The following is an 18,264-nucleotide window of genomic DNA, read 5'->3' as shown; positions in this document are numbered from 1 at the left end:
AGTGCTGTTAAAAATACAGTTAACATGACATTTTAGTTTCTAACTATTTATGTTATAAACCAGATTTTCCTTGCGTTTCCCCCCAAATTATCCCTTTAAACTTAAAGATTCATTCACTTCAACTGGGATCAAGCCAGTGGCATGCCATAGCCTTCTCAAATTCACTTTGATCTATTTGTTTCTTAATGAAATGGACATTTCACTGGCTAGGCCAGCATTTATTGTCCATGTCTAACTGCTCTCAACGTGATGAATATGAGATGTTTCCTGAACTATTCCAGTTCATGTTATGTAGCTTAACTCTTAGTGCTGTTTGTCAGAAGGAACGACTCATCGACCAGTAAGAACCAGAAATGCAGTTCCAAGCCAGGCTGGTATACAGTTTGGAGTAGGACTTGCAGATGATAGCATTCTCATGCACCAGCTGCCTTTGTTGTTTGAAACAGCAGAGGTTACAGGAGTGGGAGGTACCATCTTGGGATGAGCTGCTGTAGTTAGTATACTGTGCTATCACTGTGCAATGGTGGCAGAATGAGTGAATGTTAATTGATGTGACAAGTTGGTAGATGGGGTGGGCAACAAGCATGCAGGTTTTCCCTAGACAGAGCCCATTTTTGCGATTGTTGCTAGAGCTCCACCTATCTAGGAAAATGGCAAGCATAAAAAATCCTGACTTCTGCCTTGTAGAACTGGCACTGGGGATTCAGGAGGGGATTAATTTATGTAGAATCTCAGCTTCTAGCCTCCCTTTAAAGCCTAAGTAGTTATATGGCTGGACCAGTTTAGATTCAGTTCTTCACAATATACCATTCACTTGCTAAGGCATGACATTTCATTGGGATCCTTTCAGCTCCTTTTGTTGAAGCAATCCTCCAAACTTCCTTCAAAACCTCACAACTGTGACTTCTTATCTAAATGTTAGGTTTCATCACAAGTTACCTGTTTCTTTTAACCACTGCAGTTACTCAAAAACTTCTGCTCTTGCTGAAAACTGAACACAGCAAGCCAGGTAGCATCAGGAGGTGGAGAAGTCAACATTTCTATGCTTCTGTGAGCAGATAGGGTGGACACAGTATCCATTAAATGAAGGAAAATTTTAATTCTCACAGGCCCATCTCTTTGACAATTAGCACACTTGAGATGTTCCAAACAGCAATGTAAAATAATCATCTTTCACTTTTAAAATAACCCCTTGAATTCTGTGATCAACTTAAGTCATTTATGTCTCTAAGACTCTCTTAGGCAAAAGTGAGGACTGCAGATGTGAGCACAGCAGGTCAGGCAGCATCCGAGGAGCAGGAAAACCAACGTTTTGGGCAAAAGCCCTTCATCACGAATACTGGCAGAACCTCCAGGGATCCCTGCTTCCATTCCTGATGGAGTTTTGCCCAAAAGATTGATTTTCCTGCTCCTCAGATGCTGCCTGACCTGCTGTGCTTTTACAGCATCACTCTGATCTAAACTCTAAGACTCTCTTGCCTACAATTGCTAGATCCACTAAGGTTGCCCTCTGGTTAGCAACTTCCTTACATTCTTTCATCTGGGAATCATATAAACAATTTGTTATTGAAGCAACTGCGTATCTATCCCTGATAGAAGTTCAAAGATGGGTATCCTCCTTTCTAATTTTGCCTTTATAAAATCTCCACCCTAAATTTTAAAACAACATTTACTAGTTGAAGAAATGAGATACCACACTTATAGCTTTTTTTGATGCCACATAAATTGTTGACCAGTCGTCAAGACTGATCACAAATTTTAAAGGGTATTTGTTTGAAATGAAAGCTGACTCCTAACTTGCTTCTGGCATGTTAAATACAGAAATGTCACACTATTCAGTTGTATTTGTACAGAGAGTTGGACAGCAAGCTACTGTTCAAGAAACATATGAGGTTGCACAATTCAGAGACTGACTTTCAGATTTTTACAGTGAACTGTAAATTGTCCCTCATTTGATGTTCTTATACAATTTGTGCACAAATAACAATAACTGCCATTTAGATACTCTGTTCTTTTGACAGTAAGTTCTGCTCTACTACCTTGCAGAAGCATAGACTGGCAAGCAGTTTTCTTTTGCTCCTCCGCTAAGGAAAGAATTAAAAATCAGCACCACTTGTTGATTATTTTCTACTCCAAACTAAGGGCAAACATTCACAATTCAAGATGATTTCTGGCATGGATATAATGCTGGATTAATTCAAAAACAACTCCAGCACAGTTTTATTTTGTCTCTAACCACAGAAGCAAACAGTCAAAGTTTTTGAATTTAAATTAATATATTAACAGCTAATATGCTTCAAAATAAAAGCTAAAATCTTGGAAAATAAAATAAAAAACCAGCCAACATTCTTCACTGGTACTTAACAAAATACTGAGCACGCTTTCTTTAGTAATGCAGAATTTATGCACAATAACCTTAAAATTAGTCTTTTATTCCTTTTATGACAGCTTTATAAAAACAAAGCCCACGGTTTACCACTAACCTTAAGGTTTTTTTTTCCCTCTCAGCCTGTTAATCAGAGTTTCTTATACAAATTTCATCTTAGTTTCAAGGATTTTAAAAATACATATTTGTTGCCTTCTCTTGATCACTGGTTGATAAACATTTTATTCTGATGATTAAAAAATACTCAAAGATAGTTGTTTACGTTTCCAGAATGATCTTTTCCTCTCAGGCAATTTTGAGCTCAAGGGTCACTAGCTCTACCCTGATTCCAGAAACTTGTCTTTTTTAAAAACATATATATATATATATATATATATATTCATAACATCTATGATGGAATTTGCATCCGAGAAAAAAAACTATACGTGGTTTCCTTGGCAGCCTTTTGAAGACTCCCTTTCAGGATCATTGTTGTGCTTGGTGAAAGGCACATTTGTTCCTTCCCATTTTAATATAAAGATACAAGCCAAAATATTTTCATCAAGTTGACTATAACATATATTAAAAAAAAGACAGAACCCCTAATAAGATAAACTTGCCATTTTTTGATAATTCAAGTTTGGTTTGATAGCTGCAACGGCAATGGCTACTTAGTCTCTTGCCCACGAATACTGACTACAGTAAGATTAATAATTTAAACTTTAATCTCTATTCTTTAAAAAAAACATTTCATTTGAGTCCTCATATTTTTCAATTAAATGTTTAAAATTATAGACATGGCTCCTTTGATTCTACCTTTTACTTAAAGATGATGTATTGTCTGTATGCTGAAGTTTCAGCCAGTCTCAGGAGTCCTGGAATAGTCAAAAGAAAACTGCTTCAAAAACTATTTTAGAACTGCAACAATGGCCACAGAGAACATTTTGCAGGCACGCTCATGAATTACATAGCATGCAGATGAACATTTTTCAGCACGCACTGCTCCTTTAATATTCTGAAATATATGTCACAAAGACATTGTCTATAATAAATCGGATTTATTTACACGTGTTCAAACCCTATCTTATTTCCTACAGTCACAATTTGTTTGAGGTTTTCCTCTTAAGTATTCCCATATTCACAATTAAAAAAAACTGCTCAAGTAAATTAGTTGGCTCGAATTACTGCCTCTCGATTATGTACAATTTTGTTTCAGCTTTGCATCTCCTATTAACTCAATCTTAGTGCACAAAAATTCCTGAACTCAACAAATTCTACTTCTTTGCTTAAAATCAATCAATTAAATAGAAAATACAAGCATGAAAACATCAAACTAAATAACAAAGAAAAATTTTGTGGGAACAATCACAAAGGTGTCATACATTCTTTATTTTTATATTAATTCATGGCATGTGGGTGTCACTAGCTAGGCTAGCATTCATTGCCTAGAGGTCTGTTAAGAGTCAACCAAATTGCTGTGGGTCCGGAGTCACATGTAACCCTAACCAGGTAAGGAGAGGAGATTTCCTTCCCTAAAGGATATTGGTAAACCAGACTTCTTTATCAGACAATCAACAATGGTTTCATGGTTATCATTAGATACTTACTTCCAGATTATTATTTAATTCAAAATTCTAACGCCAAGGATTCAAACCCAGGTGCCCATGGATTAATAATCTAGCGATCAATTCACTAGGCTATTGTCTACCCTTTCATAAAAGGTCTTACAAGAGGTCAAACTAAAAATGTTTTGTACTCAACAAGACTATTTCACATTGTCCTTCTACTAGAAAAAGCAAACAGAACTGAATTATCAAAAAAAAACTGTCCAAGAACGAACTTTGTAGAGGTGTAACTGAGTTATTCGCTGGGATCAGCTTTCGACGATCACAATGCTTCTACATCACAAATCATCTGGGCAGTGTTACACTGAACAGTTCCTTCCCAGAGAGATCCGATATGCTCTTATTTCAAAGAAGCATTGATAGCCTAGTTTGACGTGTGTAGGAAGATGTTACACATTATACTAGGATCAAGTTTCCCCTAACACGTACAAACATTAAAAAAGGTCTTCCAGAAAACAGGTCTGTTTGTAACAAAGGGAATGTCTTCTGTCTTATAATGAGAAGAAATTTCTAGATTTGAGCAGTAAAGGTTGCACAACTTACTGGTGTTGACTCTCTTAGGCAGAAACACTATGAGCCAGACTTTCCGAGAACTGACAATCGCACACAGATTGCCATTTTGGCTCCTTTTTACTAAAGAATGGAGCTCCATCCTTCTGAGAGGAGATTTTGATCAGTGCTCCTTCACAAATGCAGAGCTGTACTTATAGTCTGACAATTTATAGAAGAATTGCAGGAGAAGGCAAACTGTACCATATATTCACAGCAATCATCTGACTGGGATCCTGATTTAGGGAAAGTATGATGTTAAGGAGTTGAGAGAGAAGGTGTCAGATAGGTAGGGTGCAAGGTCAGTGGGAAGTAGGTGGCAAGTCAGGTAAGTAAGTTGCTAGCTGGGTAGAAGGTAGGCTGCTAAGTGAAAAGCAGATCAGATGCAAAGTGGATAGGGTGCCACGCAATGTTTAAGGATGATATGGGTGGATGGGAGAAATTGGGTCTGGACATGGGGGGAGGAGATTAATGTTGGGCTGGGTCTGGTCAGAATGGGCCGAGTCTGATCCGGGGGAGGGTTGCAGAGTGAAGGGAGAGGGAAGTGGGTCGGACTGTATCAGGCAGTAAGGTGGGGTATCGGATCACATCTGGCAATGAGAGGAAGGAGGGGTGGATGTGTTGGATCCTGGGTGTTGCTCAGTTAGGGGCTGGGTATGCATGGGGTATAGGGAAGGTATGGCTAGGAGTGTGTGAGGTAAGTACAGGATCTGTTGAATAGTTACTCAGGAATTAGACCATGTATTTAATATTCTACTTTTCCCCAAGTGAAATTATTTAATTTCATTAGAATCCTCCAAATACTCTGATTTAAATAGATACTTTTGGAGGGCTTCAAACTTAGAGGAATTGCCCAGCAGAATCTTTAATTTCCTAGTCAAAAGTCACACGACAGCAGGTTTATTTGAAATCACAAGCTTTCGGAGCGCTACTCTCTCGTCAAGTCACCTGACAAAGGGACAGTGCTCCGAAAGCTGGTGATTTCAAACAAACCTGTTGGTCTATAACCTGGTGTCATTTAACTTCTGACTTTGTCCACCCCAGTCTAACACTGGTATTTCCACATCACTTAATTTCCTGGGCATTCCTTCAGACTCTGCTATGTTGAGGATTCTGCAGGGTTCCCATATACAAGTCCCATCTACACTGGAATAATTATTGTCTGGGTTACAGAAAATCTGGCCCAGTATCCTAAGGCTGCTCCACTGTGGTAACTCCTCGCTGTCTTTAGCCCTAATCTCTTTGAAAAATGAACCACAGTCCAAGACTTAGGAACTAGAAATTTATTTTCAAAAGGCAGACGTTTAAACAAATTTTCCTTCAATCATCAGTTTTCACAAAAGAAAACTTCCTTCAAAAATATGAACTTCCTAGATGTCAGCAGTGCTGCCTCACAATGCTAGGGACCTGCGTTCGATTCCAGCCTCAGGGAGGCTGTGTGGAGTTTGCACATTCTCCCCGTGTCTGCGTGGGTTTCCTCCAGGTGCTCCGGTTTCCTCCCATAGGCCAAAGTGCACATTAGGTAAACTGGCCATGCTAATTTGCCCATAGTATTCAGGGATGCGTAAGTTAGATGCATTAGTCAGGGGAAAATATAGGGTAGGTGGAATGGGTCTGGGTGGGTTACTCTTCGGAGGGTCGATTTGAACTTGTTGGGCCAAATGGCCTGTTTTCACACTGTAGGGATTCTATGATTGTTTGAAAAGTAGCCAACTACATTGGAATATTTCTTCCCTTAAAGAAAACAGTGTACCTGGCTTTCTTTAAATATTCATCACTCCCCCTGTTATTACATAAAAGTTAATAAAGGCATCTGACTTTTAGTAGAACATATAGGAGAGGAATAGGTTGTTTAGCGCAACACGTTTGTCTTGGTGTTTGTGCTCCACATGATCCTTCTTTCACTGTATCTGACTAGGCTTATTTTCAACTCCATGCACTTGACTAAATTTTCCTTCAAGGCATTTAAGCTATTTGTAGCAACTATTCCACTTGATGTTAAGGTCCGTATTCTAACCACTCTCTGGACAGAGAAGATTCTCCTGAATTCCTAGTGGATTTATTTCTGACTGACCCCAGTTTTGGAATACCACACAAATGAAACAAATTCTCTACATCTACTCTATCAGCCTCCCTCAAATTTAAAGACTTCTTCTAGGTTGTTCTCAGTATTCTCGTTTCCTGAGAAAAGTGCTTAAGCCTGTTTAGTCTTTCCCGGTGGATTTACACTGTTGGTTCTGATATTATCTTTGCAAATGTTTCTTCCGTCCTCTCCACAGTCTCTATTTCCTTTCTGTAACATGGAGACTGGAACTTCTTACAGTATTCCAGATGTTATCTAACGACTGGATTTATTTATTTTCTTTCGACATAGAAATATGGCAGTAAAAAAAAGTTTTTTATAAATTATCAGTCTGAATAAATTATATAAACTTACCCACATGCTCTGAAAGGAACACTACAAAGAAAGGAGTGACCAGATCATTAATTCCTTGAACGTAACCACTTGCCGGATGTCGAATGGCCCATATGAAGAGAATCCGCTCGAAGATCTACAAAATAAAAATACACAATATATATTGTAGATCAACTGCACACCAATATCTCAACTGCAGATCAGATTAAAAAGTGTCATTCAATAGATTTGATCAGCTTTTTCTATAAAGGGCAAATGTAATTTGAAATGCAATAATTCAGATAAAACAACACTCAATTTCTTCCTAATATGTGGTTATCAAGTTATTCAATAACCTAAACACTAGGTTATTGTGCTACCTTTAACAAAATCTACTTTGTTCAATAGTGTATTACTTGGCTGAGGGCAAGATTTTAGCCTCATTTGAGAAGTAGTCCCACCTTAGACAGGTTGACTGTCCAGCACCGGCATTGGGAGCAGTGGTCATTGCTAATAATATAAGAAGTCCCCACATTCTAAGTCCTGCAGTGAGAATGAAAGGGGGTCTTATGGGCATGGGGATCAGGATACAAGTCCAGGAGATGACAAAAATGACTTCCAATGGACATGCAATGTTATGAATTATTGAAATGGGAACTAGCAAGCTTCTTGGAAGCTGAGAGTAAACATGGACTGGTTCTTGTAAGACTACAATTCTGCAGAAAGTGAGATGCAATGTACAAACACAGTGTGGGGTTTTCTGTTGTGTTAGGAATTAAAGATGAGTTGGCTTTTACGTAGCCTAATGTATAAGTTGCCAACTAGCTAATGTTTAAATAATGTTGATTTTACTTCAGCTGTTACAGTAAAAAGTTTCAAGGTGAAACCTTGTTAAGTGATTCTTTGAGATGACCGGAAATTTAAATCTCAGTTTAACAATTATGATGCTTCATAGAGATCAAAACACTTCAAAAAGAAACATGATAATATGGTAAATCACAGACTTAATAGCAAAAATTAAGAAACCCAGGTGACGAAACTAACCTTAGCTACGTAATATTCCCCAGTAAATATTCAATCGACCCCATACCTAACTTAACACCTCTCCAACTGCACATCTACCTTCAGACCCTGACCCACACCTCACCCCACTCTCCACACAGGATCTGACACCCCCCCAAACCCCATCCTATTTCTCACTGACAGCCGACTCCCTCCTTTCCCTGCTCTCAAATCTGTCAACCTCCTCCCTTGCTCTGCACCCGAGTCCCATTCATTTGCCATTGCACATGGTTCTCTCTTGCCCTGCTTCACACCTCAACCCTCCCTCCCCTGCTCTGCATCCAAGCACGCTTTCCCCACTACTGGACAACGTCACTCCTTCTCCTAACTTCATACCCGATCTCCCCCAACCTCCACAGCTAACCTCCCTCTGCTCTACACCCAAATCTCCTTTCCCTGCCACTAGACACACACCCTTTCCTCAAGTAGACCTGACTTCTCCCACCCATCTCAACCTACTCTAAAGACTGCTTTACTTTCTTGGTCCCTCTGCCACCTGCAGTCCCTATACTGTGGCATCTTTCCCAGTTGACACCCAATAGCCTTCTTACCTGGCACCTTTCCCTTAATCCCTCTGGTATTCTACCTACTACCCAGCTGACACCCAACCCTGTACGTTAGAGGTCTGTTATGGTCACAACTGGGGTTTTGGTATTCACTTTGAGCCTTGAGGTTGAAAACCTATTAAAGCTTGCATTCACTTTGAAGGCCGAGTGGAAGGCCATTATTGACTATGTTGAGAAATACCACTGAGAAGATGGAGGAGAGAGTCAAGTACAAGCAACACATATTTGCTTGACACCAGTTCAGATTCTCATGTTGGAAACCATATGGATAAATCTTGAAGAACCATTATCTGCAGGTGGACACAAAAGTTGCAGCCTACAAGGCAATCATCCTCTTGACATTCCTCTACAGTGATGATGTATCATTGATGCCTTAGAAAGCTCATCAGTGTCGTTGTGGTTCTGTTCGCCGAGCTGGAAATTTTTGTTGCAAACGTTTCGTCCCCTGTCTAGGTGACATCCTCAGTGCTTGGGAGCCTCCTGTGAAGCGCTTCTGAGGTGTTTCCTCCGGCATTTACAGTGGCCTGTTCCTGCCGCTTCCAGTCGTCAGTTTCAGCTGTCCGCTGTAGTGGCCGGTATATTGGGTCCAGGTCGATGTGTTTGTTGATGGAGTTTGTGGATGAGTGCCATGCTTCTAGGAATTCCCTGGCTGTTCTCTGTTTGGCTTGCCCTATAATGGTAGTGTTGTCCCAGTCAAATTCATGTTGCTTGTCGTCTGCGTGTGTGGCTACTAAGGATAGCTGGTCGTGTTGTTTCGTGGCTAGTTGATGTTCATGGATGCGGATCGTTAGCTGTCTTCCTGTTTGTCCTATGTAGTGTTTTGTGCAGTCCTTGCATGGGATTTTGTACACTACATTAGTTTTGCTCATGCTGGGTATCGGGTCCTTCGTTCTGGTGAGTTGTTGTCTGAGGGTGGCTGTTGGTTTGTGTGCTGTTATAAGTCCTAGTGGGCGCAGTAGTCTGGCTGTCATTTCTGAAATGCTCCTGATGTATGGTAGTGAGGCTAGTCCTTTGGGTTGCGGCATGTCCTAGTTCTGTTGTCTTTCTCTTAGGCATCTGTTGATGAAATTGTGCGGGTATCCGTTTTTGGCAAATACCTTGTACAGGTGTTCCTCTTCCTCTTTTTGCAGTTCTGGTGTGCTGCAGTGTGTTGTGGCCCTTTTGAATAGTGTCTTGATGCAACTTCGTTTGTGTGTGTTGGGGTGGTTGCTTTCATAGTTCAGGACTTGGTCTGTGTGTGTGGTTTTCCTGTATACCTTTGTGGTGAATTCTCCGTTCGGTGTTCTCTGTACCATCACGTCGAGGAATGGGAGTTGGTTATCCTTTTCTTCTTCTCTCGTGAATCGGATTCCTGTTAGTGTGGCGTTGATGATCCGGTGTGTTTTCTCTATTTCTGTGTTTTTAATGATTACAAAGGTATCATCAACATATCTGACCCAGAGTTTGGAAAACGGATACCCGCGCAATTTCATCAACAGATGCCTAAGAGAAAGACAACGGAACGAGGACATGCCGCAACCCAAAGGACTAGCCACACTACTATACATCAGGAACATTTCAGAAATGACAGCCAGACTACTGCGCCCACTAGGACTTATAACAGCACACAAACCAACAGCCACCCTCAGACAACAACTCACCAGAACGAAGGACCCGATACCCAGCATGAGCAAAACTAATGTAGTGTACAAAATCCCTTGCAAGGACTGCACAAAACACTACATAGGACAAACAGGAGACAGCTAACGATCCGCATCCATGAACATCAACTAGCCACGAAACAACATGACCAGCTATCCTTAGTAGCCACACACGCAGACGACAAGCAACATGAATTCGACTGGGACAACACTACCATTATAGGGCAAGCCAAACAGAGAACAGCCAGGGAATTCCTAGAAGCATGGCACTCATCCACAAACTCCATCAACAAACACATCGACCTGGACCCAATATACCGGCCACTACAGTGGACAGCTGAAACTGACAACCGGAAGTGGCAGGGACAGGCCACTATAAATGCCGGAGGAAACACCACAGAAGTGCTTCACAGGAGGCTCCCAAGCACTGAGGATGTCACCTAGACAGGGGACAAAACGTTTGCAACAAAAATTTCCAGCTCGGCGAACAGAACCACAACAACGAGCACCCGAGCTACAAATCTTCACCCAAACTTTGAGCTCATCAGTGCTGCCCACAGAGGATCCCAATCTTCCAACTGCTGATCTCAGAATTGCAGTCTCTTCCCATTCCCCAAATTGAAACTTCTTCAAGCTCACTCCCCAAGTCACTCAATTTCTACTTTCCTCTCTTGGACTGCACTCTCTTTCAAATTCCAAACTCATCTCAAGCTGGAGTTCTGATGTCGTTAGTGTAAATCCTAAATGTTTCAAAATGCTGCGGCTTTAACAATCCCTTTTTTTTGAAAATTACTTTTAAAGCTTCTTGTCTGGCTGCTTTTCTTCATACCCTCAAGGAGGCAAGAGTTCAGGAGCAGGAATGGTGAGTGGGAGCACGTAAAATTAAAAATATGGAGTGTTAAAACCTCCAGAACTTCTGAAGTATCAGGACCTACAGTTCTTTTACATTGAGATCCAATTTCGGATTGAACTTCAATCTTGAATATGAATGCAAGCCAGACAAAGGAAGTGCTGAAAGAATGGGTCGGGAAAGGCATGTGGGAGGCCACAGATTGGAGGAAACAGGGAAAAGCCACAGCTTAGTGGATTGGGGATCAAAGACAAATATCAATATTAGGAGGGTTGGGGAATAGGGTCAGACCACTATTTGAAGGGTTGGAAAAATATTGGCAGTTTGGGCCAGTTGGCAGTTTTAAGCTAATTATTTGTTACAAGACTGATAACAATGGACAAAAAATATTTAACATCTTAGGTTGGGTACTTGCTATTAAATTTAAGTTTGGAATATTGGTGCAGTTTTGGTCTCCCTCCTATTGGAAGGATGTTGTCAAATTTGAAAGGGTCATTTGTGTTATTATTTCAGATCTTGTCATCTGCTTTAAGCAGTGCTGTGTGTGTTTTGGCTCACTGTCACTGAAAGCATCCTGTACCACTTTCTATTGATGTGGTCTTTCACAAGGCTGTTTTGAGACTAAGCTTATTTACCTTTTTTAGTAATTAAAGGAATAGTAATGAAAATTACGAAATGCACCTGACCTATAAACATTTCTTGAGAACTACCCATTACAAAAGAAGTAGGTTTTCATAGGTTTATCCTCCAGATAAAAAATACATTCTAAGATCTTAACTTCGGCCCTTCCAAAGTAGATAATGAGATTCGGACGCTTGTCTGTTTGATTGTGGCTTTGCCATCATTCTTTGCTACATTACACCATTTATAAAACTGCTTTTATTATACAAGTTCCAGAGTAAATGATAAATTCTTATAAAAAGGTTCAGATAAAACAAAGACTCAGTAGATCATTTTATATCTGACAATCTAATCAGGAATACAAGCAATCTATTATACCACAAATGTCAGGTGCTTGAGGCCTTAATCAAAGCAATCATTCATGAATGATCTTTAAAGTCATGATTCTTTGACCGTTCAGTTTTTTTTTTATTCACATACACAATGAATACTACCACGGCAACTATTGTGCTAACATTTCATGAACACAAAAGATTTAGGAAGTGTCTAGTCAGCGAAACATTGAATGTATCCTATTTTCATTCTGGACTAGATTAAAGCAGCAACAGCAGATATGAAGGAAGTGCAGTTATCCGAACATCAAAGCAACAACTTCATATTTTTAACTGCAATTCCACCCAATATCAAAGAAGTGTCCAGGTAGATAAACAGTGTAAAATAAGCCTTTGTAATTGTCCAAGCCGCTTGGGACTCAGCTTCCCTCAGGACCAAACAAAGTTGTAGCCAGTAGCACCTAAGTGTGATGGTCATTTTCATTTCCTGCAAGTTCAATTTTATAGTTGGACATCTACAAGAAATTTACCTGAAGTGGCAAGGCTTAGTGTTTTTGGTAAGATATACTTAAATAATTTACATCATGACACTATGCTAAACAGCAGGAAGGGTTTGTAAATGCGATATGTCCACAATTTTTACAGATGCACCATAAAAAGCATCCTATCTGGATGTATCATAATATGTTATGGCAACTACTCTTCCCAAGCCGAGGACATGGAGGTCCTGGGCCTCCTTCACCGCCGCTCCCTCACCACCAGACGCCTGGAGGAAGAACGCCTCATCTTCCACCTCGGAACACTTCAACCCCAGGGTATCAATGTGGACTTCAACAGTTTCCTCATTTCCCCTTCCTCCACCTCACCCCAGTTCCAAACTTCCAGCTCAGCACTGTCCCCATGACTTGTCTGGACTTGTCCTACCTGATATCTCCTTTTCCACCTATCCACTCCACCCTCTCCTCCCTGACCTATCACCTTCATCCCCTCCCCCACTCACCCATTGTACTTTATGCTACTTTCTCCCCACCTCCACCCTCCTCTAGCTTATCTCGCCACGCTTCAAGCTCTCTGCCTTTATTCCTGATGAAGGGCTTTTGCCCAAAACGTCGATTTCGCTGCTCCTTGGATGCTGCCTGAACTGCTGTGCTCTTCCAGCATCACTAATCCAGAATTGTGAACACAGTCCAGTCCATCATACAAACCAGCATTCCATCCATTGACGTTCTGATGAAGGGCTTTTGCCCAAAAGTCGATTTCGCTGCTCCTTGGATGCTGCCTGAACTGCTGTGCTCTTCCAGCACCACTAATCCAGATTCTGGTTTCCAGCAATCTGCAGTCTTTGTTTTTACCTCCATCTATATTTCCTGCAACCTCAGGAAAATAATCAACATAATCAAAGACCCTTCCTGCCTGGTTCTACTCTTGTGTCGGGCAGAAGACATTAAAGTTTGAATACATGTACAAATAAATTCAAAAACAGCTTCTTCCCTGCTGTTATCAGATTTTGAATGAACCTGTCAAATGTTAATTCTGATCTCTCTCTCTCTGCACCTTCTCTGCCTCTGTAACGCTGTATTCTGCACTCTTTTCTGCTACCCTTATGTACTTTAAATGGTACGATCTGCCTGTATAGCATGCATAACATGTATCTTAGTACACGTGAAAACAATAAATAAAAAAAAATACCATCACAATGAAGGATATAGAAGTTACAGAGATATAGGTTGTACTTAATTTCTTCATCATAATTATGCTACAGAACAATATCACGTTACAACATAAATAACTTACAAAAACCATCGGTCCATGATTCATTTTCATTTCACAGTGGAATAATGACAGGTTTACAACATTTAAGCATGTGTTCATTAACATTTGCATTCATTCAACAATTTATTTCAGCCAAACTTTTTCACATTACAACTGGTCAACATTTTCACAGAGTAATCTCTTCAATCACAAATGGATGATGAGTGATTATGAAAAGCCTGAGCTCAGAGAGTGCTGCTAAATGACTCTAATTAGTTCTCAGTCTTGTAGAAAAAGGCAGAAGATGAGTAATAGTTCCTGGCATGCGGGATAAGGAACAAGTGCTGGTTCCATTTTATAGGATATGCCTAATTACTCTATTAATACCCAGCATTTACACAATAAATCCCTGCAAGGATGAAACAAAGGCCAAGTGTGATTATCATCAAATATGCTGCAAGTAATTCAAGTCTTGTCAAACATAAGACAATGTGCAAAGGGTTTGCCAGATTAAAACCCAAGAGGTTTGTTTTCTTGATAGATAGTTCTGAAGAAACTTAGAATTTACATTTTTTTTTAACTCCATGAAAGTAGAATATATGACCCATGAACAGCAAATTCCTAGTGCACCGTAGCTAATGGACATCAAGGTCTTGAACAATGCCAATGGCATGTTAAGACATAAACACAAAAGCATTTATCTGAAAGTTGTTCTATATTTAGAGGCTCTGCCTAATTAAAAAATAAATGCATTAAAATCTCAAATTAAAACATGAAATATGAAATGAATGTACACATATGCTCAAATTCTTGATAAGGTGAATAAAATGTTCAAGTCATTTTGTCAAGTAAAATAGTTTTATTAATGGTACATGATGAATTATCTATTTTTTCCATTTTATCAAATAGGACTCAAAACAGCAAGTTTTATAAGAGGTAAAAGTATTTTCAGTTACTATTATAGTATAAGTGACCCAGTGCTTTTCTAATTCAGGGTTAAGTTTCCCAGAACATGAAATTGAGAAATACTTTCACTCCTCAGACTGACAAATTTCAGCTAACTACGAGCTGGCTTCCACTGCAGCTTCCCATAAAATGAAGCAATGTGCAGTTGATATGTTAGCAGAACAGGCTATCCTCATCATGAAAGATCCTGGCCAAAGTCACAACATGAATTGTAAAGGAGCATACACATTTATACCTGCGTCTTTATCCATAGCTGCTGACTACAGTACAAATATGACCACTTAAATATAACTGGAAATCAAATATTATATTTCTAGTTTCAACTTTACTTTTTCATATTCAGTATCATCTCACAGACCCATAAGCAGTGAGCAATACTGCCTAACCTCTCAGTTAGCCACAGAAAGATCAAAGGAGAACCTTTATTCCACACATAGAATGCACCATGTATCACGTCACATTTTTCCACCTTCTATGTAACTGTCACTACGAAAGGAAAGGCTACTTTGAAACAAAAAAAACATTAAAATGATGAATAGAAGTAGACCCTCAAGCTCCTCAAGCCTTCTCTGCCAATCGATGAGAATACTCCTTTTCAAGGAGAAATCCTATGTTTGCCCAGGGTCAATGACTCCTGGGTGCTTGAACTAAAAAAGTGTTATAGAGTCACAGAGTCCTACAGCATGGAGACAGGCCCTTTGGCCCAAAGTAGTCCATTCCGACCAAAATGTCTGTTCACGCTAACCCCACTGCCCTGCGCTTGGCCCATATGCTTCTAATCCTTTCCTATCCATGTATTTGTCTAAATGCCTTTTAAATGTTGTTAATGTACCCGTCTCAACCACTTCCACTGGCAGCTCATTCCATATGCATACCACCCTCTGTGTAAAAAAAAAGCTGCCCCTCAAGTTCCCATTTATTCATTCCCCTCTAACCTTAAACTGATGCTTTCTAGTCTTTGATTCTCCAACACTAGGTGAAAGACAGGTTGCCAACTTGCAGAATGTTTCAGAGAACATCTCTGGGACACACGCACCAATCAACCCCACTGTCCTGTGGTCGACCACTTCAACTCCCCCTCCCACGCCACCAACAAGATGCAGGGCCTCCTTCGCCGCCAAATTCCAGCCACCCGACACCTTCATCTCCCACCTTCGAACCCTCTAAACACATGGGATCAATGTTGATTTCACCAGTTTCCTAATCTTTCCTCCCCCACCTTATCCCAGATCCAACCCTCCACTCGGCACCGCCCTCTTGAACTGTCCTATCAGTCCATCTTCCTCCCCACCTATCCGCTCTTCCCTCTACTCCCATCTATCACCATCACCTCCCACTTTCATCTATCTACCACATTCCCAGCTACCTTCCACCCAGCCCCACCCCCATCCCATTTGTCTTTCAGCCCCATTGGCAACCAGCCACACCCCTCCCACCCCCACATTTCTGATGAAGAGCTTATGCTTGAAATGTCAATTCTCCTGTTCTTCGGATGCTGCCTGACTGACTGTGCATTTCTCGCACCAAACCTTTTGAAACTTACTAATCATGTCTTGTACATTCTCATCCATATCATTGACATAGATAACAAACAGTTATGGGCCCAGTACCCACCCCTGAGGCACTCCACAAGTAACAGGCCTCTAGTCCAACACTATCACCCTATGCTTCCTACCATCAAGACAATTTTGTATCCAATTTGTCAGCTCACCCTGGATTCTATGTGATCTAACCTTCCACAGCAGCTTTCATGTACAACCTGATCAAAGGTCATACTGAAATCCATATAGGCTACGTCTACCACCATGCCCTCATCAACCTTCCTGGTCACTTCATCAAAAGAAATCTAACAAATTTGTCAGGCATGATCTCCCACTCACAAAGCCATGCTGATTACTCCTAATCAAACCCTGTGTTTCCAAAAGATCTGGGTTGACTTTAGCTTTGCTTCAAATGAAGCATTAGTAATCCTAAACACATGAGCATCCACACCAGGAATTCCAAAGTTTATGTTGTTAATTGTAAACCAAAGTCCTCAAGAAAATAAAAATGACCAAGCTCACAAATCACTGATCACACAAGGTATTAACAATATTGTGAATTCAATAAGTTGGGTTTGGAATAGGAGACAGAATACATTGTGGTCAGCACTGCATCAGATTTCATAACTTCAGGAAATGTTCCCACTCAAAATGCCTGCTCCCACCTCACATTTAGAAAGCACAAAAACAAGTGACAAAGGTGCAACAGAAAACCCACAACCCAGATATAACTTAAATAGATACATCTGATACCATTTCAGAGTTTTTAAATCAATGGAAGATGTAAAAATTAAATGAAAACCAATTGTGCAAAATCTATGCAATCCACTCATTATCATCACTGAGTCTGAGGTCATCCTCATGTATAAAATAATATGCATTGAAATACATATCCCAGTTAAGACATGTTCACTAATGACTTAGAAAGAAATAAAAATTGAGAATTGTGCTTTTCCTTTGTCAGGTAGGTTATTGCATATCCTGTTTTTCTGCTAGCCGACTAATCTTTTATCCAAGAAAGTAGGTTACCGCCTATACCATGAACTCCTATGTTGCAGTATAATATTTTTAGTGATACCTTGTCAAATGCCTGTGGAAATGCAAATACAGTATATCTAAAGGCTCCTCTGTATCCATGGCACATGTTACTCCTTCAAATAATTCCAGTGAATTGGTTATACAGGATTTCCTTTTCAAAAAATCATGCTGACTGTTCCAGAGTACCCTGCAGTTAGGATGACAGAATTATATTCTTTCTTCATGCAGACCTCAGTGATTTTAAACAAAGCTCCCCTAATACAATTACAGAACAACTATCATCAGGAACTTCACCATAATCACACTGAACTTTATTTTCACAGAACAATGTTATGGTTAGAAGTTGAAACAAATGTCCATAAATGTGCATTTATTAAGTGGGAGAAATTCATACAAACTCTGTTGCCAACTGTTTACATGGGATATGATCAGAGAATGCAAAAGCTCTATCTTCAAATCACACTTTCCCCTTAGAATAGAATTTCACGGCACATGTAGGATTAGTACATTTATTGAAGAGTCAAACTTAAACAATATTTTGCTCCATCCTACTGCAGTACTTGAGAAGTATTTTTTCTTAAATCTTTGTACACCAAACCAGTAAGCCCTTCTTAAATCACACCCAAACAAGAAATGTTTAGACTATCCACCCTCTACATGGAGCAACTTCTCCACATTTATTTGTATACTTGGTAGGAACAACTTATTGTGCCAGAAAGGTTATTTGTCCTTGCAGATCTAATAAATTTCATCCTTTAAAGTGACAATTGCTAATTTAATTTGAATTCATAACATTTATTTTGATTTCTATTTTTCCAACCTGTGTCACTTTTAGTTATTCAAAATACATCTCCAGCCTCGACAGTTCTGCTCTTGCACCCATCAGACATACTTATTAAGAATAATGCAGAATCTATGTGAAGGATGCTGAAATTGGACATCGGCAGAGAGCTTGCAGAAAT

General features: G+C 40.0%; 1 protein-coding gene across 3 annotated transcripts in view; it reads right to left on the bottom strand.

Annotated features, from left to right (window-relative positions):
- LOC122563198 (TBC1 domain family member 22B) overlaps positions 1-18,264 on the bottom strand; it is a 314,506-nt gene that overhangs the window by 137,717 nt on the left and 158,525 nt on the right. For all 3 annotated transcript variants that reach the window (XM_043716741.2, XM_043716742.2, XM_043716743.2), the window contains exon 8: positions 6,977-7,091. In XM_043716741.2, the coding sequence (XP_043572676.1) occupies positions 6,977-7,091 (115 nt within the window). The remainder of the gene's footprint in view (positions 1-6,976; positions 7,092-18,264) is intronic.

Source organism: Chiloscyllium plagiosum, unplaced genomic scaffold, assembly GCF_037043375.1.
Source record: "Chiloscyllium plagiosum isolate Xiang-an unplaced genomic scaffold, Cpla_swu_hap1 HiC_scaffold_26, whole genome shotgun sequence".
Classification (NCBI taxonomy): Eukaryota; Metazoa; Chordata; class Chondrichthyes; order Orectolobiformes; family Hemiscylliidae; genus Chiloscyllium; species Chiloscyllium plagiosum.
The sequence above is the reverse complement of the archived record's forward strand: the minus strand, read 5'-3'. Positions and strand labels throughout refer to the sequence as shown.